Genomic DNA, 22,452 nt, shown 5'->3' with positions numbered 1-22,452 from the left:
CCTTCTTCCTTAAGGTCCTCAGGAAGTATTTTGAATTTCAATGCCCTGAGGGTTTGTTTTTCAGCACCAGTCTTTTTATCTTTGCTCTGTACAAGAGCCAACACGCACCTGAGTGGAAGGGCAGGGGTAAGGATGCTGGCAAAGGGATAATTAGTTTGAACTGGAAAGTTGTCAGAAAGTCTGATGTCACTTTACATTTAATCCCTGTACCTTCAGAAAGGTATAAAATCAAAGAGGCTTCCCTTGCTTTCTTTTTCTCATAATTTATATCCTGTTAATCCTGTAAGTCTTAACTCTGCTGCAGCATTAAGATGTGTGTCCCTAACCTGCTCAGGAATGTAAAATTCCCAAATGTAGAACAGCTGGGTAAGGGGCAGAGCAGGAGGAGCACCGTGAAAGAACGAAGTGACAATTATCCCTTCAGAGTTCAAAAGCAGGTCCCTGCCCCGTTTAACAGGGTGAACACTGCTCTTCTTTTGCCCTCCTGACACTTCCCATCTCCCTTGTGTGGTTTCCCAGGGCAAGTTCTACCTGCTCATCGAGGAGCTGAGCCAGCTGTTCCGCTGCCTCGTGCCCATCCAGCTGTGGTACAAATACATCATGGGAGATGATCCCTCGGGCAGCTACTTCCTGGGGGGAGTCCTGATCATCATGTACAGCCTCTGCAAGGTGAGCACCACCCCTGCAGTGACCTGCAGCACAGCTGAGGGGAACAAATCCCCCTCCTGTCCCTGCCCAGGAAGGGACCTGCAGCTGCCAGAGGCATTTTGCATCCCCTGCCCGTGGGCATGGCTGAGCTGGGGAAGGTCTGTGGCTGCTCAGGAGTGTTGCATCAGACTCATGAAGTCATTGCTGCTCTCTAATCCCTTCCTACAAAGGCTGGAGGAGAAGGGGAGAGCCCTGAGGGGAGCAGTGCTGGCATGTTCAGCTGTCTGCAGCCTTCCAGATGCAGCACTGAAAAGGCAGGTTGCAGTTTAATGTTTCTCTCTGAGCTTTCCTCTGCCTTTCCGGGCAGGGTGGCTGCTCTGTCACTCACAGCAGGCAGGGAGAGGGGTATCCAAGTCCTGCCTGCATAAAACAGGCAGTTCTGCCCTGTTCTATGTCCTGGTCTGGCTGCTGCAAGTCCAGGATCCCAGTGATGGAGACTAGGGTAATTAATGTGTCCTGAGAAATAAGAATGTTGAGAGCACAAAGTCTGTCTGTTCAATTGTAAGTGGAACTTATAAATAAGAGTCCCAAGTCTGAGGTCTAGAAATAGCTGTATTTCTAACTGTGTGTGTTAAACCCTGCCCAAACAGGGGTATCCTGTGTTGTTCATCCCTCTGAGAAAGGCCAGGTGAGTCAGGCTGGCTCCATCCCTGATCCCTGCCTGTACTGTTGGCTTTGCAGGAGCAGACTGAAGAACAGGGAAGAGGGAACACATCCCAGCTGAAGACAGAGGGGCTCAGAGGGGCCCAGCAATTCTAAATCCCACTGCAGCCCTTATTGCTGCAGTTGCAGCTCTATGTTGTGTAGGAACAGGGCCTGTTCAACCCCTCCTGTCAAGGAATTGTCAGTTCTTGTGAGCAGGAGAGGCAGAGGAGGTCGTGGGAAGTGATTTGGTCACAGCAGGTCTGAGATCAAGCCCAGACCAGAGCAAACAGTGCCAGAACAGAAGCACATGAGACCAGTGCAGCTCCTGCACACACACCAGTTCCCTCAGCTCTGTGCTCCCTGCTCTTTACTCCTCTCTGGGAGAGGATTGTTTCCTTTCAGAGATGCCACTGCCTGGATCCCCTGTAGGCAGCAGGATCCAGCCCCTTCCTGCCCTCCTGGCCTGGGAGCTCAGGTGTTCAGGTCACAGGTACAGGAACAGATTTCAAGAGATCTTTCCTGTGTCCCTTCTTGCAAAAAGTGACTCAACACCTGGAAGAGGGATGGATGCTTACCTGCAGTTCCACCTGCCATTCCTTCCACCTGGAGAAGTCCTCCCAGCAGCAAGAAGCAGTGGGAGCTTCTGCTCCTTGGAGGAAGGGGAGCCAGCCCCAAACCCCAGGCTCAGACACGAGCTGAGCCCTCCAGGGCTGAGCTTAAATAGAGCTGCTGGGCCCCTGGGCAAGGGACTGTGGGTGCAGAGCCCAGGGCAGGCTCCTCAGGGCCATGAGGGGCTGTTAATGCCCCCAGGGCCCACTGGTGTGAGCAGTTCTTTTGGGGTTCACTGGATGTTTCTGTGCTATGAAGCTTTCACAGGTAGTGTGGGATGACCAGGGTGGAAAAGCCACCTCATTTTGGCCAGTTGTGCTGGTCTGTTCTTTAGAAGCTCCCTGAGGGCAGGACAGCTGTTTTCCAGCCTTGCCTATAACTTGGGCCCAGGACTGTGGGGCACACGTGGGAAGGTGCCTTGGCTGCAGCCCATTCCTGGGACGTGCACATTCCTTCATTCCTTCCTTGAATTCATCCAGCTCACCAGGGGGATAACGGAGGGATGGGCCAGGGGAAGGGTGCTAAACCCAGGGACGTGTCCCAGGTCATTGTGTGGCAGCTCCTGAGCATGTCCAGATCCATGTCCAGGATCAGCCCCCTGCACACAGAGACTCTGCCTGGAAGTGAAGGAAAAGCAGGATCACACTCCTCCAATGCAGAGCCAGGAGTGCCAGGTGTGTGCATCCCATTCACAGCCACAGGAGCTGCAGGTCTCATTCCTTGCCTGAGACACTGAGGATAATCCCCAGGGGAGCCCACATTAGCAAAGCCACAAACCACATTAGAAAAAACCACAGAAGCCAATTTGGCACCGAGAGCTCCTGGCGAAAATCCAGGGCTCAGCTGGGGCTGCAGCCCCTTCCCCTGCACAGAGGGCAGGATCAGGGGCACTCCAGAGGGCTGTGTGTCCTGCAGCTCCTGGGAGCTGTCCTGGTGCCTCTCTCGGGGCTGTGTAGACACAAACCCTCTGCTTTTGGTGAAGAAATCCCAGATGTTCACCAGCAAGAGCATCCAGGGGTTGTTTTGTCCCCGTCCTGAACAGAAGCACTCCCTGTCTGTAACCTGGGTGTTAAAATGATGAAAGGCAAGATGAGAGGGGACTGCTGCAACACACTTCAGTGCATGGGTGAGAAATGGGTGTGAGACCACTCAAACAACAGCTCTTGGGGTACAGGGGGAAAAATGAAGGGGGAAAGTGGACTGGGAGGAGACACATCAGAGCTGGAGCAGAGGCATTGGAAGCCACACTGTAAGCAAAGCAAGCAGAAAAAGTCTGTGAAATGGGCTGTGGAAAAGAGCTGATCCTCGTTAGGAGATGTAAAGTCTGCAGCAGTGGCAGCCTCCAGTGGTAGTTGCTGACTGGAAGCATTACTGGAAGGACCCTGGGAGCCTTTTACATGCTGACTGGAAGCATTATTGGTGCCTTCATTTGATTCCACAGCTATTGCAGGATGATCTCACTGGCATTCCCTGCAGTGAGCCCACTTAATCCTGATAACCAAGGGAAAACAAGAGAGAGCCAACTCCAGGCACTGTGGTGCCTCTGCAGTGCTGGTCCATCCCACCTTCCCCTGCCCTCCAGGTGGGACCAGCAGGTCCTGGCAAGCCATCAGGGCTCTTCCCTGCACAGTTACTCCTCCATATCCTGCCTGCTTCCATGGCTTTTTCCCTGTGAGCTCTGCCAGCAGGTAGGGAAGTTAAGACTGACACCCTGCATTAGGTTTTCAAGCTCTTCTCCCTTATTTTAATGGCCCTCACTCCAAGACTGCTCAGTGTCTCCTGTCTTGCCCAGCCCCTTGATACCTGTAGGCAGTTTTACCAGCTCTTCACCCCAGTTTCACGCTGCTCAGCCAGGCTGGAAATGGTTGTGTCCTTTAGTCTCTTCTCAGGACTCATTTGTGCCCTGCCCAGAGCTGCTGTCCGGGTGTGAGGGGGAGCCCAGAACTCTGAGCACACGCAGTGACACCCTGAGCTGGGCAGCAGAGGGAGGGGCAGGACAGGCCCCCCTGGTGCCCCCCTGCTTTTGGCCCCCTTTGGGTGTCTGCACAGCACCCAAGAGCTGCAGCCTCTGTCCCTGCCTGGCACAGGAAGCTTCTCCTTCTTTGGGGGAATGAGGAAGCTCAGCCCCAGTCCTGCTCCTGCTCTGTTCTTCTCTGCACTGGGCTCAATTCCTCTCTGCAGCAGGACCCCTCCCCTCCTTTCCCTTTCCATTCTCTTTCCTTTCCCTTCCCTCCCCTCCCTTTCTCCTTTCCCTTCCCTCCCCTCCCTTTCTCCTTTCCCTTCCCTTCCCAAACCTTCCCTTCCCAAACCTTCCCAAACCTTCCCTCCTCTTCCCTCCCCTCCCCTCCCCTTCCCTTTCCCTTCCTCCTTTCTCTTCATTCCCTTTCTCCTTCCCTTTCCTTTCCCTTTCTCCTTCCTCTTCCCTCCTCTCCCTCTCCTTCTCCTTCTCCTTTCCCTCTCCTTTCTCCTCCCCTTCCCTTCCCTCTCATCTCATCCCAGGGTGGGAATGGGTCCATTTTATCCCTTCCAGACAATTGTCCCCCCCAACCTCTGCCCCTCTCCTTGTCCTCTGCAGCCCCTCCTTTGCAGTCTGTGTTACCAGAGGTTTTTTGGCTGCTCTTCCCCACTGTCACTTCACATTTATTACACATTTCATGATCACCATGAAATCGGTTTTTTGGCACCATTGTGACTTTTTTTTCCCCTCTGAGTATCCTTTTGGAGACACCATTTCCTGAGGTTCTGGACTGTAAACACACACACACACACAGAGTTTGTGAAAATTACCTGAAATGGGACCTTTTTATTGCAGTCCTTTGACATCTGTGGCCGTGTGGGAAGTGTCAGGAAGGCACTGAAGGTCCTCTGCACCCCCCAGGTAAGGAATGAGACATCAAAGAGCCATTTCAGAGGTGAAGCCTTGTTCCTGTGGGTTGATGGAGCTGAACAGAACACAACCACGTGCTCTGCCATGGCTGGACAAGCTGTTCCCTCCTGTCAGGGATGTTGGGAACCTTTCCTGACCCCTGCCCTGTCCCAGCTCTGGGAGAGGCTCTTCCTGCTTTGTCTGACTGGGAGCTCTGTGTAATATGGATTAATCCACTGAGGCCAAACCTGCAAGGACCTGACAAAACCTTGCAGTGCAGAGTGTGAGAAGGGCTTTAACCAGAACCCTGTCGTGCCTTTTGTGCAGTGACATTCCCAGAGATCAGGAATTATCCCAGGCACTGGTGTTTGGATCTGCTGCACTGACGTGCTGGGACTTGTATTTTAAGAAGGGCCACACCACCACTGCAGTTTGTTACAGCTCACCTGGCCTGTTCTGTGGGCTTGGGCTGCTCATTTTTTCCTCAGCATGTTTCTATTTCCCCCAATCCTGTCAAAATGTGGGAGAAACATTTACCCTCCATATATCTAAAAAGAAAAGTGGGCAGCCCCTGGGTGCTGCTGCTGCTGCTTTTCCCTCTCCTATGGTCTAACTTGCCAATAATAATCCCTCCCACTATCCAAACACCTCTGCAGGTGGTGCTGAGCTCATTAAGTGTCATTATTGTTGCTGCACAAGTGGAGGCACCAAAGGGTGGGATCAGCTCGAGGGGCCAACCCAGCAGAGAGCACAGAGCTGCACAATCCCTGTGCTGCTGCCCACACCTCCCTTCCCCACCAGGGACACAACCCAGTGTCCTTCCCAGGCCTGGTGGGCTGGGAACAGCCGTGTTTTCACACTCCCTGAGCCTCCAAACCCTCGCTCATTGGGATTTCTCCCCCCTGTCCCCCACAGACCTACGGGGTCCGTGCCACCAGCCAGCAGTGCAGCGAGGCAGGAGACATCTGTGCCATCTGCCAGGCAGAGTTCAGGGAGCCCCTGATCCTCCTGTGCCAGGTAAGAGCCCAGGCTTTCCTGCTGGCATTCCTGTGGGTGTCCTGCAGCTGGGGAGAGAGGCACAGTCGCCCTGGGGGGCTCTGAAACCATTTACTGGGGCTTGGGCTGGGTCCTGGTGGGTGTTTATTGCCCTGGCCTGGGTCACCGGTGGTTCTTGGCAGCTGAGCCACCCTTTGGGGGCTGACCAGCACTTTTTGGGGGGGAAATAGCCTTGTAGGGCAGGGATGGCAGTTGAGGAATGCTGCAGTCCTGGCCTGGGCTGGGGGAAGCCCTTGGAACACACCACACTGCCCTGGGGGCTGTTAATGGACCAGAGGAGCCCATGGCAAGGCTGGAGGTGCTGCCCCAAGGTTTTCTCTTCAGGCTTTGCCTGCTGGGGTTGGAATTGTGAGTCCTGGAGGGGCCCTGGCTGCTGTGGGGGTGTGAGCAGGAAAACCCCAGGCACAGGGAAGGGAGCTGGTGGGATATGAGCTCTCTTGTGGTATCAAAATAAAGCTCAGGAGCCTGTTTTTGGAGAGCTTCATGGAGAGCTTTTGGAGAGCTTTTATCCCATTAGACAACAGGGTTATCAAATTAAAGCAAGTGGGTCTCCTGTGCATCAAAGGTGCCTCTCAGCATTGCTGTGAACATCTGTGCAGATGTTCCTGAGCTGGGAGCCCCAGAGGAGCTGCCTTTGTGTCAGAGCTGAGGTTTGGGGAGTGACATTTCTGCTGACTCCACATGAGCTGAGCTCTCAGCTTCTCCTCATACTCCCTCCCTGCCCTATTCCTGCTCTTCCAGTGTGGGACTGGGTGCTGTGAGCTGGGGATCCACCCCTCCTGATCCTGGTGCCCAAGGCAGGATGGAGGGAGAACCCAGGGAGGGGCCAGTGCAGAAATGAGGGGAGAGATGGAGTGAAAACTGGCATTTATGGAAAGGGGACACTGGGCATTGGGAGCAGAATAAAGCAAATGCAAGGAGTGTGTAGGGGGGTAAAAAGTGGGTAAAAGTGAAGACTTAAATAACTCAGGATGGAAACATGGCAGAGAAAACCTCTCCCTACTCCGTTAGACCTTTTTAATGTTTCTCTCTAGTGCCACATTAAGAACTAATAAATCCTTGGCTTTGGCAAACACACTGTTGTGCTGGTAACACTGGGATTTATTTTTCCATGTGAGCATTGCTGTTGTGGATCCCTCCCTGCTCCCAGGGAGGGCCCTGCTGCCTGGTGACACTGCCCCTTGTCCCCCCAGCACGTGTTCTGCGAGGAGTGCCTGTGCCTGTGGTTCGACAGGGAGAAGACGTGTCCCCTGTGCCGCTCGGTCACCGTGGAGACCCTGCGCTGCTGGAAGGATGGCACCACCTCTGCCCACTTCCAGGTCTACTGACACAGGGCCCCTCAGGCAGGGGAGAGGAAAAACCTGGAAAATCACCCCGTGCCCCCCCTGTTTAGCTGCCCTGTGTGTTTGTTGTCAGTCTTCCTCCCAGCTCGGTCCCTCCAGGAGCCAACGGAACAGTCGTCGCCGGCCCGGGAACTCTGTCCTCAGAGGCAAGGAGATGTGGTTTGTGCCTTGGCTGAGCTACAGCCAGGGATTTTCCTGGAGCTGACGTGGTTATGAACTGCCTGGGATGTTTCCTGCTTCCCTGTCCTTTTAGTGTGGATAAATCCCACGTGGACAAGTGGATTTCATGGCTATGACCTGATGTGCTGCAGCAAAGCTGTGCCCGGCTCGGGCCTCTGCTGAGGTGTCTCACGTTATATGGCCCCAGATTCCCTGGATCCATAGCTTTGTAGGATGACACAGTGGCTGTTACAGAACCTCTGGGAACTCTTCCCAAGCAGGGCTTCAGAACTTCATGTCCAAAAGGTCACCTGGGGCTGGAGAGATGGCATTTCCCAGCAGCCACATGTGTGCAGTTGGTTCCACCAATGGCACAACTGTGGCTGCAAGTGTCATAAAATCATTAAAAAGTCAGGAAAGACCAGGCAAGTGAAGCTGGGAGTTACATTTATTTCTGTTGGGAATGTTTTCCCTTTTTAATTTTCATGGTGAGGCTTTGTGATTTCCCAGTACATGAGGAGAACAGCGGGAGGCAGAGGGAGATTGAAGTGACAGAATAATGGGAGTTGAGTTGGATTTGTCTGGGTGAAAAATCCAGCTCCTAACCAAGAGCATCCCACAAACTGAGGGGTCTCTGCACCTGCTCCTGGGTGCAGCCACTCCAGGCCAGCCCCACTCGCATCCAGGACCTGCCTGGGTCCCAAACCAGGAGAACTGGAGCTCCTGGAGGGATCCCTGCATTGGCAGGGAATGAACCCCTTCCTGTGGCTGAGGTGCTGCAGCAGCAGGGAGCTGCTGTTTGTTCTGGAGCTTTCCCTGTCCCCAGGGCACCTCTGCTCCTGCTGCACAGCCAGGAAGTGCCTCCCTAGGAACTCTGGTGTTTTCCCAGCTCATTGCCATGGGAATGGTCTGAGGGGATGGTCCCAGCTGAGTGACAGTCACCCCTGAGTGACAGTCACCCCAGAGCCCATCCCCTGGGGGAGATGAGCTGGGTCTGCCCTCACTGGAATCCCCAGGGGGAGAATTCCAGCCACCAGGAGCTGGGGGCAACAGGATTAAACTCCACATTTCTTTGGGATGTGGCAGGAGGAGGGATGGGGGTGAGAGGCAGAGCCTGAGCAGGGAAGAGTCCAAATCTGGCTTGAGAGCTGTAGGGAAGCAGAGAAGGGAAAGCTTTGCTTTCCAAGACAAAGTGATTTGATTCCCATTACAAGGATCCTGTGAAAGCAGGGAATTAGCCCAAGGAATCTGGTTGCTCTCTGCAATGGGAATGGCCCCTCTGGGATGGGGGAAGGCAGGAAGCAAGGCTGGCAGTGGGCACAGGAATGGGTGATAGCCTGCTGTATCCACTGGGAAGAGGGCAAAGGAGGGATTCCCTCGGCAGGCAGCTCCTGAAAGGAGTGCCAGTTTTCAGGGAACCAAAGGGGTGGTGCTTCTGCTTTCCAAGTGTTTGAAAAGCCACTTCTGTTTCTTTTTTTATCCTAAATGCTCCTGGAAAATGCGTTTGGGCAAGTGTAGGAGAAGGTCAGTGGGAGCCCAGCACTGCAGAAAGGGTGGGATAAACTGCTCCAGAATTAGTCAGTGATTAGGCAGGAAATCAAAGGGAAAGTCTGGGAATATTGTTTGAATTCTTAAAGTCTTTTTGAGAGGGGAAGACAATTCTACCCTCTCCTAGAACACGACACCAGAAAACGTCCAGGGGGAAACTTCAGCTCCAGTGATGGGAATCCTGATTTCCACAGGAAAACAGGGAGGGCTGTGGGAGGAAATCACTCAGAGAGAGGAAATAAAAACCCAGAGCCTTTTTTTTTTTTTGCCATTGAACAGTTATTTTTCTCTCTTTTTTTTTTTAATAAAGTCCTTATAAATATGTACAAAGAGTCTCAGCATACGAAATTCCTTTTACAAAAGAGAGAAGAAGCCCCTTCCAAGCAGGACCAGGAGCCTCCAGGGGCTCTGCTCCTGCCTTGGGGAGGTGGAAACCTGCACAGTGACTCTGCTGGAGTTACACCCCCCTGCCTGTCATCCCTGTCATTCCCTTAGCAATGGACCTGGGAGAGAGACTGGGAAGTTCTGCAGTGTCCTAAGGATCGTTGATGGGAAGGGTTTTGTGGTGAGCTGGTGTTTGAATTGACTGGAAAGGTGATGCTGGAAATACCCATGGAATTAAAACCCCCTGAGCTGGGTTTGCTCTGCTGAGGAGCCACTTGGAAGTGATGGTGTAACTAATCCAGGGTGTAACTAATCCAGGGTGTAACTAATCAAGGGTGTAACCAATAATGAGTGTAATTAATAAAGGCCATTTAACACCCAGAAGCTTTCAGTGAATATTTATCAAGCTGCAAAGTCACTTTGTGTAAATATTAAACCCCTCAGGGAACTCGAGCCCTCGGGTTTTCCTGCCCAGTGAGGTTGGATCAGTCACATCAGAATTCCCTCCTGTGTTCAAATAAATATTGTCAGGAAAAAAAAGATCCACTTGTTTTGTGGTTTGTAGTTTAATTTTTTTTTCCTGGAGGTGGGGACTGGCCATCCTGGAACAGCAGCTTTTCCCACTCCTGGGGAGGGCAGAGCTGTGCTTGGAAGTGCTGGGATGTGAGATCCTTGTGCTGCAGGTGGAGTGTGATCCAAGGCACTGGGATTGTCCTGTGCTGGGAACAGGGCTCTGTCTGGGAACAAAGGTGGCCTTTGGAATGTGAGGGGGCAGCACATGAGGATCCCTCCCCTCCACTTCCTCAGGAAGCCCAATTCCCATGGCATTCACACTGCCCCATCTCCTGGATTTTGAGCTGGCATGGCCAGTGTCCCCTCCTGGGGTGGGATGGGCAAGTCCAGCTCACCCCCAGCCCAAGGGGACATGGAAATGGGGCTGAGTCCGAGGCCTGGACTGCAAATCCCATTTGCTGGGAGAGAAGTGGCTCTGAGGAATGTTGTGCAGATGCTGTTCACCTGCTGGGGGGTGGGAAACAGCCAAAAGTTTGGACCTGGGCAGAAAATGTGTGTCCAGGATTTAATGTGGAGCCACAGGTAGTTTGTTATTCACATGTTGGGCTCCTGTCGAGATCCTGGACAGATGTTTTAAAACCATTTCTAGGAAAATTCAATATTAAGGTGGATGTAACCTTTGTGTCCTCACTGTGGGCCATTTTGCACGTGGCAGTGCAGTTTTCCAGCAGGGAATTGCCTCATTCCAGGCTCTGTGGACACAGAGACTGCAGCAGTTGAACCAGTTCTGTCTGCACTGGGGTTGATCAGCAGGAACAGTCTCTGCCTCTGCCGGGGGTTTAAGACCCCTGTAATTTTACTGTGATACAGAAACGTGATTTTAGTGTGACACAGAGACAGAACAAACTCACAACCCGGATGGAATCGATTCAAGAAGTGTTGGTGACTGCAGGGAATTCTTCAGTGTCGGGCTGGGCTGGATGAGGGCGATCCCTGCCCGGTGCTCTGCAGCAGCAGTGGGATGGGTTTGTCCTCCCCCATCACTCACAGCTCCCCGATTTGGGTGATTTGCTGCGTGTTTGTGTTGGTGACGCCTCTCCTGGGCACACAGAGGTGTCTGACAGGAGGCCCGGTCCCATTCCTGATGTTTTTACCCCTAAAAATAATTCTGGGAGCAGAGGGCGGGCTGTGGGATGGATGTGCCAAACCCCGGGCTGGGTGTCAGCGGGGCAGCCCGGCACTGACCCGGCCAAATCTCAGCAGCACGACAGGAGATGACCAGCAGCCCACGCTGGGCTGCTTTCCCCCCTTGGAATACAGAATTCCAGCCTGTGCTGGGAGCTGCCTTGGCCGAGAGCTGCTTTAAAAATTCATCCAGGCTTTCCCCGCAGCCACGGGAGCGCAGACAGTGATCTCAGCCCGCCCCGCTCCCGCTGAAACCCGAGCCGCAGCCTTTTGTTTTCCCTTTGGAAAGCGCTCCCTGGTCTTCCCAGCTGATCGAAACCCGGGGCTGTGAGAAAACAAACGGGGGGGAGAGAGGAACTGTGCTGGTTTCCTGGCCACGAGGAGGGTACAGACGCTGCCCGGCTGCGGCAGGGCAGGGAATTCACGGGGAATTCACAGGGAATTCGCAGGGAGTTCACAGCATGCTTCCCTTGCCAGTACAAACATCACCCAGGGGGAGAGCAGATCTTCTAAAAACGATAAAAACACCCCCTCGTCAAAAAACGGCGGCAATTCAACAATAGCAATTACACCAGAAAATGTAAGGCTTCGACAAATCCGTGCCCTCTAGTAAGGAATTCCAGTTCTGTACAGGGAATTCTGGCTATAAAACTCCAAAATTAACCCTCAGTTCATGCTAAACATCCAGTTTGGAACTACAAAAGTGAAGCAAATCAGGATTTGGGGCACTGGAGCTGCTCTGGATTCCAGCTGGGAAGCACCCCAGGTTTGGCTGTTCCACGGCAGCACCACGTGGCTTTAACTTTTTTGCTGAGTGTTTGGAAGCAGCCAGGAGACCAATCCCCTGGGAGTTCTGAGGTTTGGGAATCTGACAGAGGGTTGGGACAGAGGGAGAACAGCCAAGCTCTGCCCTGAGGCTCATCCCTGATTTCAGGGGCTCTCCCGAGGTGGGGCCTCGAGTGCAAGGACAGAACTTCCTCCCCTTTTCCATGGCTGAGCTGTTCCAGGGGAATTGCCTCTGTGGGAAGGACACCAGGAGCAGCCTGGAGGCTGCAGGGGCAGGAGAACCAGGGGCACTGCACAGGGAAAATGGGATAATGCATATTCCAGGGAGGAGTTAGTTACATTCAGAGCTGATAGAGGTGAGGAACCTGTGCCCTCGGAGGGAGCTGTCCCAGGATTGCCTGGGGACACCCCACGGGCTGGGGAAGGAGGACAGACCTGCAGGTGCCACATCCAGCCTTCCCCCAGCAGTGATTCCTGCTCTGATGGCACTGTGTGATTCCACACACACACAGTTCCACCTCTGAGTGACTTGCAGAAACTCCTGGTTTTAAGACACTGCCCAGTCCAGCACTGGCAGCACTGCTGGAATCACTGCTGGAATCACTGCTGGAATCACCTGAGGCTCCTCCTCTTGCCAGAAGAATTTGTACTTATTTCAGCAGGAGACTGAGCTGGGAGGGGGTTCAGGATGCTGAGGATTACTGAGCATCAGGCCAAAAACAGCAGGAAAAGGTTTCCCGGGGTCCTGAGACCACCCAAAGGCTACAGACAGACAACCACGGAGCTCCAGATCCCTCCCAGCACCCAGAGCTCCTCACTGGGAACCACCTGCCCTGCCAGCACAGCCCTGGGGCTGTCTGGGGATCAATAACACCCAGGAACTGGCTGATCAATGTATGGATTGATCAGTACTGGGCTCAAACTCGGCAGGGAATCTTTGATAAGGGGAGAATTCGGCTTTCAGGTTCCTTGGAAACCTTTCTCCTGCAGCAGTGAAAATGCTGGATGAACACTCAGCTTCTTCCTGGGCTGGGAGAGGGGTGGGAAGTGTTTTTAAAGGACAAGGAGCCAAACTTCCTTTGGAAATCAGGTTCTAACATTCTTTGAAAATGGCCCCCCCCTGCCACGGGAGGGTGAATTTTCTGGTGGAAATATCAGAAGCTTGGAAAAAATGTTCCTAAAAAAACCTATGCCCAGTCATTCCTGTGAGTAGGATCTGGTGATAAGGGACCCAAAATCTGACAGGTAGTTTTGGCTGCAGTGAAAAAAGTGCTCAGTACCAGACTGAAAAAAAGCCCTTTGATTTCTAAGGCCAAGTTCTCCTGTTATCCCCTGCTCTAGTGATTAGAGTTCTCTCCCCTGGGTCACAGGATTTGGGACTGCTTAAACCACCATCCAGGAGAATTCCCAGCTCTGGAGCTGCAGGAAATGCTGCACCAGCAGACCTTGATGTGGAAAGAGCTGGTGTGTCCTTTCCACCTCAGTGAATGCTGCAAACTGTCAGAAGAAAAAAAAAAACAACTGCTCCAAAGAAAAAAAAAAAAGAGTTTTATAAAGTTCTGGGGGTAGACTATCTGGTTTAAGTTTCTGCAGAGGTTGAAAGAAAGAAAAAAAATAGCACCTTCTCGACAAGTCTTATTATTTCTTTTTTTTTTTTTTTTTTGCTATCTTGTGTATAAATATCAATAACCAAAATAGATCTTTCCTCGCTTCTGAACATCCTCTCGAGGGGGGAAACCGTAGCACCACAGAGAGAGAGAGAGGCAGTTTAGCCCCGGCCAAATATTTAAAACGTAGCACCAGAGAAACTCAAGTCAGAGTAAAAAAAAAAAACAAAACAAAAAAAAAAGCCGATCCCACCTGGTGCCGGAGCGTCAATATTTACACACTCCCCGCCGCCAGCCCGGCATTCCAAGGGGTCGTTAGCTCGGCAGGGACAGGGCAGCGCTCCTCCTGCCCCAGGAGCAGGGCCGGTGTTCCAGCGGGGAGAGCCCCCGGCCCGGGATCGCACCGCCGGCACTACAGGGAATGTCGCTTACGTTCTCACCACGAGGCATGCACGGGCAACTCTGCTTACAGGAGGGTTTACATTCTTCTATATATAAGCATTTTTTTTTTTTTTTGCGTGTCTCTGGTTTTGCTGCTGGGCCCTTGAACAGCTCCTTTCCGCGCAAAATCCTTCTTTTCACGTCGCCCAAAGCACTTCCAGCATCTCCCCAACTTCTTTCTTTATCTCTCCACCCCTTTCACAGCTGCTGCTCGGGCTCTGGATTTTCCCTGGAGGAAAAGGGGAAACAATTTTCTCCAAGGGCACAGGGTTTGCTCCAGCCTAAGAAAGCAAAAAAAGAACTGGGTGTTAATTATGTCGATGCACTGGGTACAATAAAAGCTTCTTTTTAATTTATGCTTGAAGCCTCCCCTAAAGTTGCAGACAGGAGTTTATAGGGAAGGTTTGTGGCTCAGCACCCTCAGCCCTGTGCAGGGTTTCTGGTGAGCTCTCACTTCACCAGGCTCCTTCTTCTGGGTGCTCCATCCTCATTTCCATCCCGTTAACACAGATGTTAGCTCCTTGGGAAGCCATTCGTTTTGTCACAGGTAGGAAAGGGGGTGCTTGGAGTATCACAGGAGACTGGGAGAACTCACTCATTCCTGGATCTGCCACTGATTAGATTGGTGGCCTGGGGCAAACCACTGCTTCAGTTCTGCTGCAAAATGAGGGCACTAATAACTTATTTGCCTCATAGGTGGGCTGGGAGCCTTAATTAATAAAGTGCTCAGAGAAAAGCACCCATCTAAGTGCAAATTAGCAGGAGAGCAGCCCAAGGGGCATCTGCTCTGAAATCCCCATTTCCCAGCGTTTATCCCTGGCTGGGGAAGGTCCCGTCGTTCACAGACTGTGACAATGAGCGATCTGAGAGAAACCTCCCCGGGATGAGGTGACTTCACCCGGCTGGGAGGGAGGAGGGGCAGGCAGTGCCCGTGCAACCGCAGCAGCTCTGGAGTCAGAGTGTAATTAGGGCCGGCAAACAGCTCTGGGGCAGATCCTGCGGCCTTAACTCCGGAATCACTTCCCTCCCTGGTCGTGCCAGTGTGAAGGTTACCGGGATACGGCGACTGGGCTGAGCTGAGCCCCCAGCAAAGGAGGCAAATCGTGCTGCTGCCACGGCCTCTGAGCAGAATCCAGAATATCCTGAGTCAGAAGGGACTCCCAAGGGTCATCCAGTCCAAATCCTGTCCCTGCACAGACACCCCAACAATCCCACCCTAACCAAACCCTCCCTGAGCTCTGCCAGCCCATGGGCCGTGACCATTCCCTGGGGAGCCTGTGCAGTGCCCGTTCCAGCAACCTGGAATGTCTCTGGTTCTGCCACAAAGATTGAACCCTACCTGCTCTACCCCAGTTACTGCCAGCTGTGCACACAGGATGGGGCATTCCCAAGCTCTCCCTCACTCAGTTTCCAGCCCTGCTTTCTGGTTTTTAGGGATCTGCAGCCCCAGTGGGAACAGCTCAAAGGACTCACACTGGAGTCAATCATCCAGGCACGGAGCACAATTCCAGGGGCTCACTGTTATCAAGGATACACCAGTCAGGCACAGTCCCAGGGCTGCTGCACCTCCATGCTCACGGGTTCCCACATCTCCAGAACTACTGAGAGTGTTTCTGCAGGGCTGCTTGGCTTTTTTGGCAGAAGGTAAAAAGGAAAGGAAAGGTGTTTGCTGTGTGAGAAAGCACAGCCACGCTAACCCCGGCTACACAAACCCATCCAGCTGGGCAGAGAGCTGGCAAAGAGCTGTCAGAACCAGCCCAGAGGCTGAAATGTGTCCCTGCCTGCATTCCCGGGACACAGCCCTTCCTGCTGCGGGGATCTCACCTCCACCGGCACAGCCACACGCTCCGGACACACACTCAGCACCACGGATCTCTCCAGGCCTGCCAAACTCCCCCAGGAGGGGATTTGGGCACCTGCACTCTGCACACAAGAAGCCAAAATTCCCCCCCCCCTCGGGGTGGGAGAGCAGGGCACGACCCGAGCTGGGAGGAGGAGCCCCCGCTGCCGTTCCTGCCCCCTGAGGGGAGGGATTCACTCCAGTCCCACTGCCATAAAGAGTTCAGGAGTTGATTGAAGGGTTTCCTCTGAAGCAAAACCATCTACCCCTGATTTATTATTTCTCCCGTAGCAGCACTTCCAATTGCCATCCATGAACCCTTGTCCTGCTGTGCCACCCGTGGCCGGCCACAGATCATCCGTGGTGTCACCGTATTTCACCAGCTGCCTCCCCGTGTCACTTAACGCACAGAAAATCCATAAAAACCTGTAAAAGTTGATAAATCCGAGAACATCTTGAACTCCCGGCGATAAATCTGCCCCGGGGCAGGCAGAGAGCTCAGCACAATGTTTATGCACCTCACAAGCCCCTTTCTAAGAGCTTAAATGGCTCTTTAAAGTTTTGCATCAGCCCCCCGTGCCCGGCCTTTGCACGAAGGTGAATTTTCATGGAAAGAATAAAAGAGGACCCCAGAATCCTGGCCTTCAGCCCATCTCTCAATAAACCAATTTTGAATATCCTGGGCTGTGTTAAAGCCATTTCTGGGTGCATATTGGCTGCACTGCCAGTATCTGACTCATTAATGGAATATACTTGGAGCCAAATTCTGATCTCATTTACAGCACCGTAAATCCAGGGCAACCCAATTGACTTCAGTGGAGTTACTCCAAATTTCCCACAATAGGCACTCAGCAGACAGAGCAAAACTCGGTGCTTTGGGTCTGAAACAGGCTGGGGAAAGCCAAACTACATCCCATTTGTAATTCCAGGGTGGATAGTAAGCTGGAAAGGGAGCCAGCACGTCCCTTCTGTAGAGCTGCTGAAAAATTCATTACTTTATGTGTCATTCTTTAAAATGTTGAAACTTTGCAGGGGGGGACTGTCCACAAATATCAACACTTTTCATTTACTTATAAAATAACAGGAATTACAGCTGAGTTCCTATGTGAAAACTGCACTGTCTGTTGAAAACATGGACTGAAGTGATAAGAAAAAAATAACTTCCTCTGAATTTTTTTCATGGGAACCAACATTCCCTTTGGTGAAGTATTTCTTTCTGCCTGGACATTTAGGGAGACCTCTCAGAAAGCTGCTCTCAGCCACTGCACCTATTAAGCAATAAGGTTGTGAGAGGACAAACCAAAAGCACCTCAGGCAAGCCCGCCACATCCCGCTGCTTTAACAGACAGTTACTCAATTACTCGGAATTCTCCAGCCTTAAATCCCACCGTTCCATCCCACGACTCGCTAAACTGCTGTTCGCAAAAAGAGAAGTCAGGCTGCTCTTCTCGGGGTATGCGGAGTGGGACGGGGTGGGGGGTCCCATCTCAGCACTTCTTTGACTAATCTTTCTTCAGGGAGAGGAGGCAAAGCCGCGTTTAAGCCGTAGGAGAGTCTGAGCTCACAGCCCCTGGAGCAGCTCGGGAAAAGGAGTTGTGCTCCCGGCTACTGTGTCAGCGTGGAACCGCTCGATTTAAACGGATTACACGGGCCGCTCCCTTGGCACGCGTCCCACCCCTAATAAACAAAATAACAGTTATTGATACGTTTAAAGGGGAAAATGGATTGGAGGGCTCGCGGTGCTGCGGGCGAGCCGGAGGCAGGGACGGGACGAGGAGCCCTCGCTCCCTCTGCTCACCCAGCAGCAGGTTAATGAGAAAACAAGGGCTGGGCAGGAGCCCCGGCAAATTCCCAAGCAGCCGCTCTCCGCGAACACTCACACTTCATTAGCAGCTCCGCGGGAGACGGAACGGGCACTTGGAACACCGAAAAACAATTAGGAGGGGGTTCAAGAGAGGGAGGAAGAGGAGAACTGCTCGGGAGATCTTTGCACAGGAAGAGCAGGGGACCCAGGCAGTAAAGAAATACATCGGGGCTCCAATCTCTCCACAAAGGAAGTCCACCTGTGGAATGAGCCTTTTCTGGGCTGCTGTTTGTCTGTGAAAACTCTGCTGCCTGTTTGTCGTGAGAAGGTTTTCCTTGAGCAAAGTTGGAGTGAGGGTGGCAGGGACTGTTGGCACCTTGGAGCAGGACTCTTGCCACTGGGAAGAGTTCCTTCTTCCTCAGTTATCCAGCAGGACAAACAGCAGTGCCTGACTCTTTGTGCGAGAGAAACACACGCTGGATGTTTGTCCTCCCGCAGAACTGCACCGCCTCCGGTCCTCGGTCTGCTCTGTGCCCCTGCAGGGCTCAGTGTGACACCTCCAGAAATCTTCCCAGCCCGGCTTTAACACAGATAATTAACTGCACTGAGACTTTGGACAGAGTGGCTCTGCGTGAACCCCGCAGCAAACAGTGGGGGGAACTCCTGGCAACACGGCGGGCACGGAACCAGGCTGGTGGAGCTGGCAGGGACGAGCAGGGTTGGATTTTAATACACTGCCACTCCTGAACTAACAGAGCGAAATACAAGTGTCCCCGCGTGCCAAACTGGCACCTGACAACTGCACTTCACGTCCTGGTTGGAGATTCAAGGTGATGTCAGATTATATATTCTAAAACTGCCAGTTGTGAAGGATTCAGCCCCAAACCCCAGGCTCGGTCCACAGATGCCAGTTGGTCACGTGCAGCGGCCCTAATCCTGCTCTCCCTGGCATCCCCCGGGGGCTGTGAGAGCAGGACAGGTTCCCTGGAGCACAGGATTATTCCCTGAGCTGTGCTGTTGTGGGAAGCCACAGGGACCTGAGGGAACAACCACCAACCTCCTGCCTCAGAAACAGTTCGTACGCTCACAGCAGCCAACACAAATCCTACTACTGCTTGGAAAAGCAGGAGGGGAACTCTGGTAGTAAACCCAGCTGACAATGGCCTTTGACTTCTCTATTCCTTCTGCAACCACCAGATCACGAGACAAATGCTGACTCTGCAGCATCCTCATTAACTGTATGAGTTACTCTCTTCTTACCAGCCATTCCAAGAAATCCCATGCTCAGAGCCTGGACTTCCCAGCTTGTTGCAGAACAATGTTATTGTCACTGCAGAGTTGTCTGAGGGTGGCAGAAAAATACATACTTTGTTCAGAAATACTCTGCACAGTTAATGAAAGACTGTTGTCTTACCTCATCTCTAAGCCTAACAGCTCTCTGCACTATCACTCGGGCTCTGAGGCAGTCAGAAACCTCCACTGGTGGGAGCAAATTACAGCATGAAAAGATTCCTAATGGCAAAAATAACCCCAGAAACTGAGGTGTAGACGATGCAGTTAATCATTCTGGGGTTGGGCTGTATTTCCACCTGCAGCTTGGTCACTCGTGCCTTACAGAAGTGTGACAGCAGACAGGCTGCACACAGGGGCAACCAGGAGACTGTCAGGAGACTGTCAGGAGCCTGTTAATCCTCACATCTTTATTCCTCAACCTGCTTCCCATCACACACCGGGATCTTCTGCTCAGACTCACATTTGTATTTGTGGCCACGAAGCCCCCGAGCATTTGGAGGGGTTTGGAGGCAGCTCAGCACGTCCTGTGTGCAGCAGCCTTGGAAGCTGCGAGGCAGGAGCAGGACGGCGCGTGCCGGAGCAGCCTCGGAGGCACTGGGATAATGTCTGGCTTTTCCACAGTGTCCTCAGCAAAGCCATTTATGAGCAACTGGTCACTGGTGGGCCTGAAGTGCAGAAATGGAGGTGAGGGCTTCAGAGTCAACAGCAGAAGAGATCAGGGGAAAGAACACTGTCTGCTCAACAGGGCTATGGAAACCTTCACAAAAAAACAGGAACCCAAACAGCTTGGGCCTCATGGGATTGTCAGGGACTCTGGGCTGACTGTGTGCATGGATCCACAGGCTCCTTCTGCCAGCCCTTCTCACCTGCCACCTCCTCCTGGGATTAAGTCCCAGCCTGGGCAGGGAGGAAATTCCCCAGCTTGTGAGAAGGAAAAGAGCACTTGAGACACTAAGTGAGATCACTGCACTTCCCCCTTGGATTCCAACTTTTTTTCAAGGTCAGAGAGGCCAGCGAGCCAGATGGGTGGGTTTATTTCCAAACACTACAACCAAACGTGCCACAAACTGATGGGAAGGGAGAGGTGTGTTCGCTCTGCTCCTGAGCACAGCCCCACACCACTGACACCACCCCTGAGGGCTTTGCTGGGCACAGCTCTTCGGGCACTATCCAAAGCCTGATTTTATAGAAGCTGAGGCTTTGATTCATCAAAAAACCACCCCAGTTTTGTTCTGGTTTTGTTTCATAAAAAACCTTTCCAAAGGTGACCAGTGGGACCTCCTGACCGGCACAGCAGCTGTGGCTCAGAGGGATGACAACAATGATCCCCCCCAAACCAGTGCACACACACAAAGTGCAAACACAGACCTGTTGGAAAACCTTATTTTTAAACTCTCTGCTATCCCTACATTCCCTCCACACCCCCCTATCCAAGCTGGTGGGATATGAGTGCATGCTGAAAGTTACACATGCACTTTAAGTCTTCCCAGAACACAGACAGACACTGGGGACGTTTATGATGCAATTTAAAGCAGCCAAGACAAGAGCCCCTGCTCCTCAGGTCTGTGGGGACAAATTCACAACCCAGAGGATTTCAGAGCATCCAAAATCCCTGAGGTGACCCCATGTATGCTCAGTAAGGCATTATCCAACACACAGAGCCAGGCACAGCCAGCCAGTGTCCCAGGCTGCCCCGCTGGATGGTCCTGTGGGGATATCCCAGTACCCAGCCACCTTAGCAATGGGTGCCCCACAGCACCCGTGGGTCTAGAGCCCACCAGGGAATGGCAGGACACAGGGAAAGCCCCTCCCCAGACAAGAGAGGGCTGGAGGCTCGGCAGGAATGGGTGTGCAGGGCACCCTCATCTCCCGGGGCCGGCAGTCAGGGCGATGCGGGACCTGCTCCGACCTCCCTGAGCTGCCGGCAGGGAGCTGGAACTGCCCCACGGGGGCAAGGACGGCCCCGGGCAGAGGGGAGGCACCGGGGGGGAACCGTGAAAGTTTGGGGACAGGGAAAGGGGGCGTTTGGGGTGTCCTGGGAAAAGGGAAAGGGAGAGGCAAAAGGAGATGGAGAGGAGAGAGGGAAGGAGGAAAGGGAGAGAGGAGAGAGGTCAGTGCGACCTAGCAACACTGGTACCCCCAGCCCAAGGAGAGGGAGAAGATGAGGGAGATGGAGAGGGGTCGCGGTCAGTGCGACCTGGTAGCGCCGGTACTGGCAGTCCAGAGACAGGGAGGGAGAAGGAAAGCGAGAGAGAGGGGGAAGGAGAGAGGAAGAGGGAAAGGGGTCGGGGTCAGCGCGACCTGGCAGCGCCGGTACCGGCAGCCCAGAGAGAGAGAGGAGATGTAAAGGGAGAGGGAAAGGGGTCGGGGTCAGCGCGACCTCGCAGCGCCGGTACCGGCAGCCCAGGGAGAAGGAGAAGAAGTAGAGGGGCCGGGGTCGGTGCGAGTCGGCAGCGCCTGCACTGCCCGTGTCTCCCTGCACTCCCGCACCACCGTCGGCAGCCCGGCGGGTACCGCGGACAGCGCGCTCCGCCAAGCCGAGCCCCGGGGCCGGATCCCTGCGGCCGGACCAAGCCCCTGCCCCTTGCGGAGCCTCGCCCCGTCCCCATGCCATCCCCGTCCCGTGCCATCCCCGACCCACCTGTTGCGCGTCCCGCCTGCTCCCCGCTCCGTGCGGCGCCGCTCTCCCTAGAGGCTCCTCCTGCGGATCAGCCAGGCCAGCGCGGCCGCGGGCGTGAGCGCGCAGAGCAGCCCCGCCACGGCGGCCAGGCGGCGGGCGGCCGAGGGCCCGCGGCCCCGCGCCTTGCGCCGCTGCTCCAGCTCATCGCCCAGGCGGCGCAGGCGGGCGGCGACCCGGCGGGCGGCGGCCTCGGGCCGGGCGGCGCGGCCGGGCCCGCAGGGGCTGCAGGGCGCGGGGGGGCCGCGCAGCGCGCACGGGCACATGGCTGGGTGCGCTCCGCTCGCACACAGCCCGCGGAGTGTGCGCCGGGCGGGACCGGCCGCGGGCGGGGGGACCGCGGTTACATCAGCCCCCGCGGGGCGGGGCCGGGCGGGCAGAGAGAGGGGGGGACGGTGCGGGGATGGGGGAGCGGGGCACGGGTGGTGGGGCCGTCTGGTGTCCGCGGGGGTGGGAGCTTGGTGGGACAGGGTGGGGATGGGGGGACAGTGTGGGGATGGAGGGACATGGGGGAATGAGGGAACAGTGTGGGGATGGGGGGACAGTGTGGGGATGGAGGGGACAGGGCAGAGGTGGAGGGGACAGTGTGGAGATGGAGAGGACAGTGTGGGGATGGAGGGGACAGCGTGGAGATAGGGGGACAGTGTGGGGATGGAGGGGACAGCGTGGAGATAGGGGGACAGTGTGGGGATGGAGGGGACAGTGTGGGGATGGAGGGGACAGTGTGGAGATGGGGGTGACAGTATGGAGATGGGGGTGACAGTATGGAGATGGGGGGGACAGCGTAGAGATGGGGGGACAGTGTGGGGATAGAGGGGACAATGTGGGGATGGAGGGACATGGGAGAATGAGGGAACAGTGTGGGGATGGGGGGGACAGCATGGGGATGGGGGGGGACATTGGGGAATGGGGGGATATGGGGGAACAGGGACTGTGTGGTGGGGCGTTCTGGTATCCAGAGAGGGTGTGGGATTCTGGTGGGACAGTG

The 22,452-nt window shown here is 54.2% G+C and overlaps 1 protein-coding gene and 1 long non-coding RNA gene across 7 annotated transcripts in view; one reads left to right on the top strand and one right to left on the bottom strand.

Annotated features, from left to right (window-relative positions):
* RNFT2 (ring finger protein, transmembrane 2) overlaps positions 1-9,798 on the top strand; it is a 32,339-nt gene extending 22,541 nt beyond the window's left edge. For 3 of the 6 annotated variants that reach the window (XM_051805305.1, XM_051805303.1, XM_051805304.1), the window contains 5 exons: positions 520-669; positions 4,775-4,840; positions 5,744-5,845; positions 7,078-7,203; positions 7,327-9,798. In XM_051805305.1, the coding sequence (XP_051661265.1) occupies positions 520-669; positions 4,775-4,840; positions 5,744-5,845; positions 7,078-7,203; positions 7,327-7,443 (561 nt within the window). In that variant the 3' untranslated portion in view covers positions 7,444-9,798. The remainder of the gene's footprint in view (positions 1-519; positions 670-4,774; positions 4,841-5,743; positions 5,846-7,077; positions 7,204-7,326) is intronic. The other 3 variants (XM_051805309.1, XM_051805307.1, XM_051805306.1) reach the window with 1 other exon arrangement.
* A 17-nt stretch (positions 9,799-9,815) lies between these two features.
* Positions 9,816-21,567, bottom strand: LOC127478959 (uncharacterized). The gene is made up of 3 exons (XR_007907426.1): positions 21,429-21,567; positions 13,663-14,131; positions 9,816-11,525 (listed from the first exon to the last, which is right to left on the bottom strand). It is a non-coding gene; the product is annotated as an uncharacterized LOC127478959 (long non-coding RNA).
* Positions 21,568-22,452: the final 885 nt, after the last annotated feature.

Source organism: Manacus candei, unplaced genomic scaffold, assembly GCF_025592945.1.
Source record: "Manacus candei isolate 608988 ecotype Guabito, Panama unplaced genomic scaffold, ASM2559294v1 h1tg000064l, whole genome shotgun sequence".
NCBI classification, from domain to species: Eukaryota; Metazoa; Chordata; class Aves; order Passeriformes; family Pipridae; genus Manacus; species Manacus candei.
Note: the sequence above shows the minus strand (reverse complement) of the source record. Positions and strands in the feature narration are given on the sequence as shown.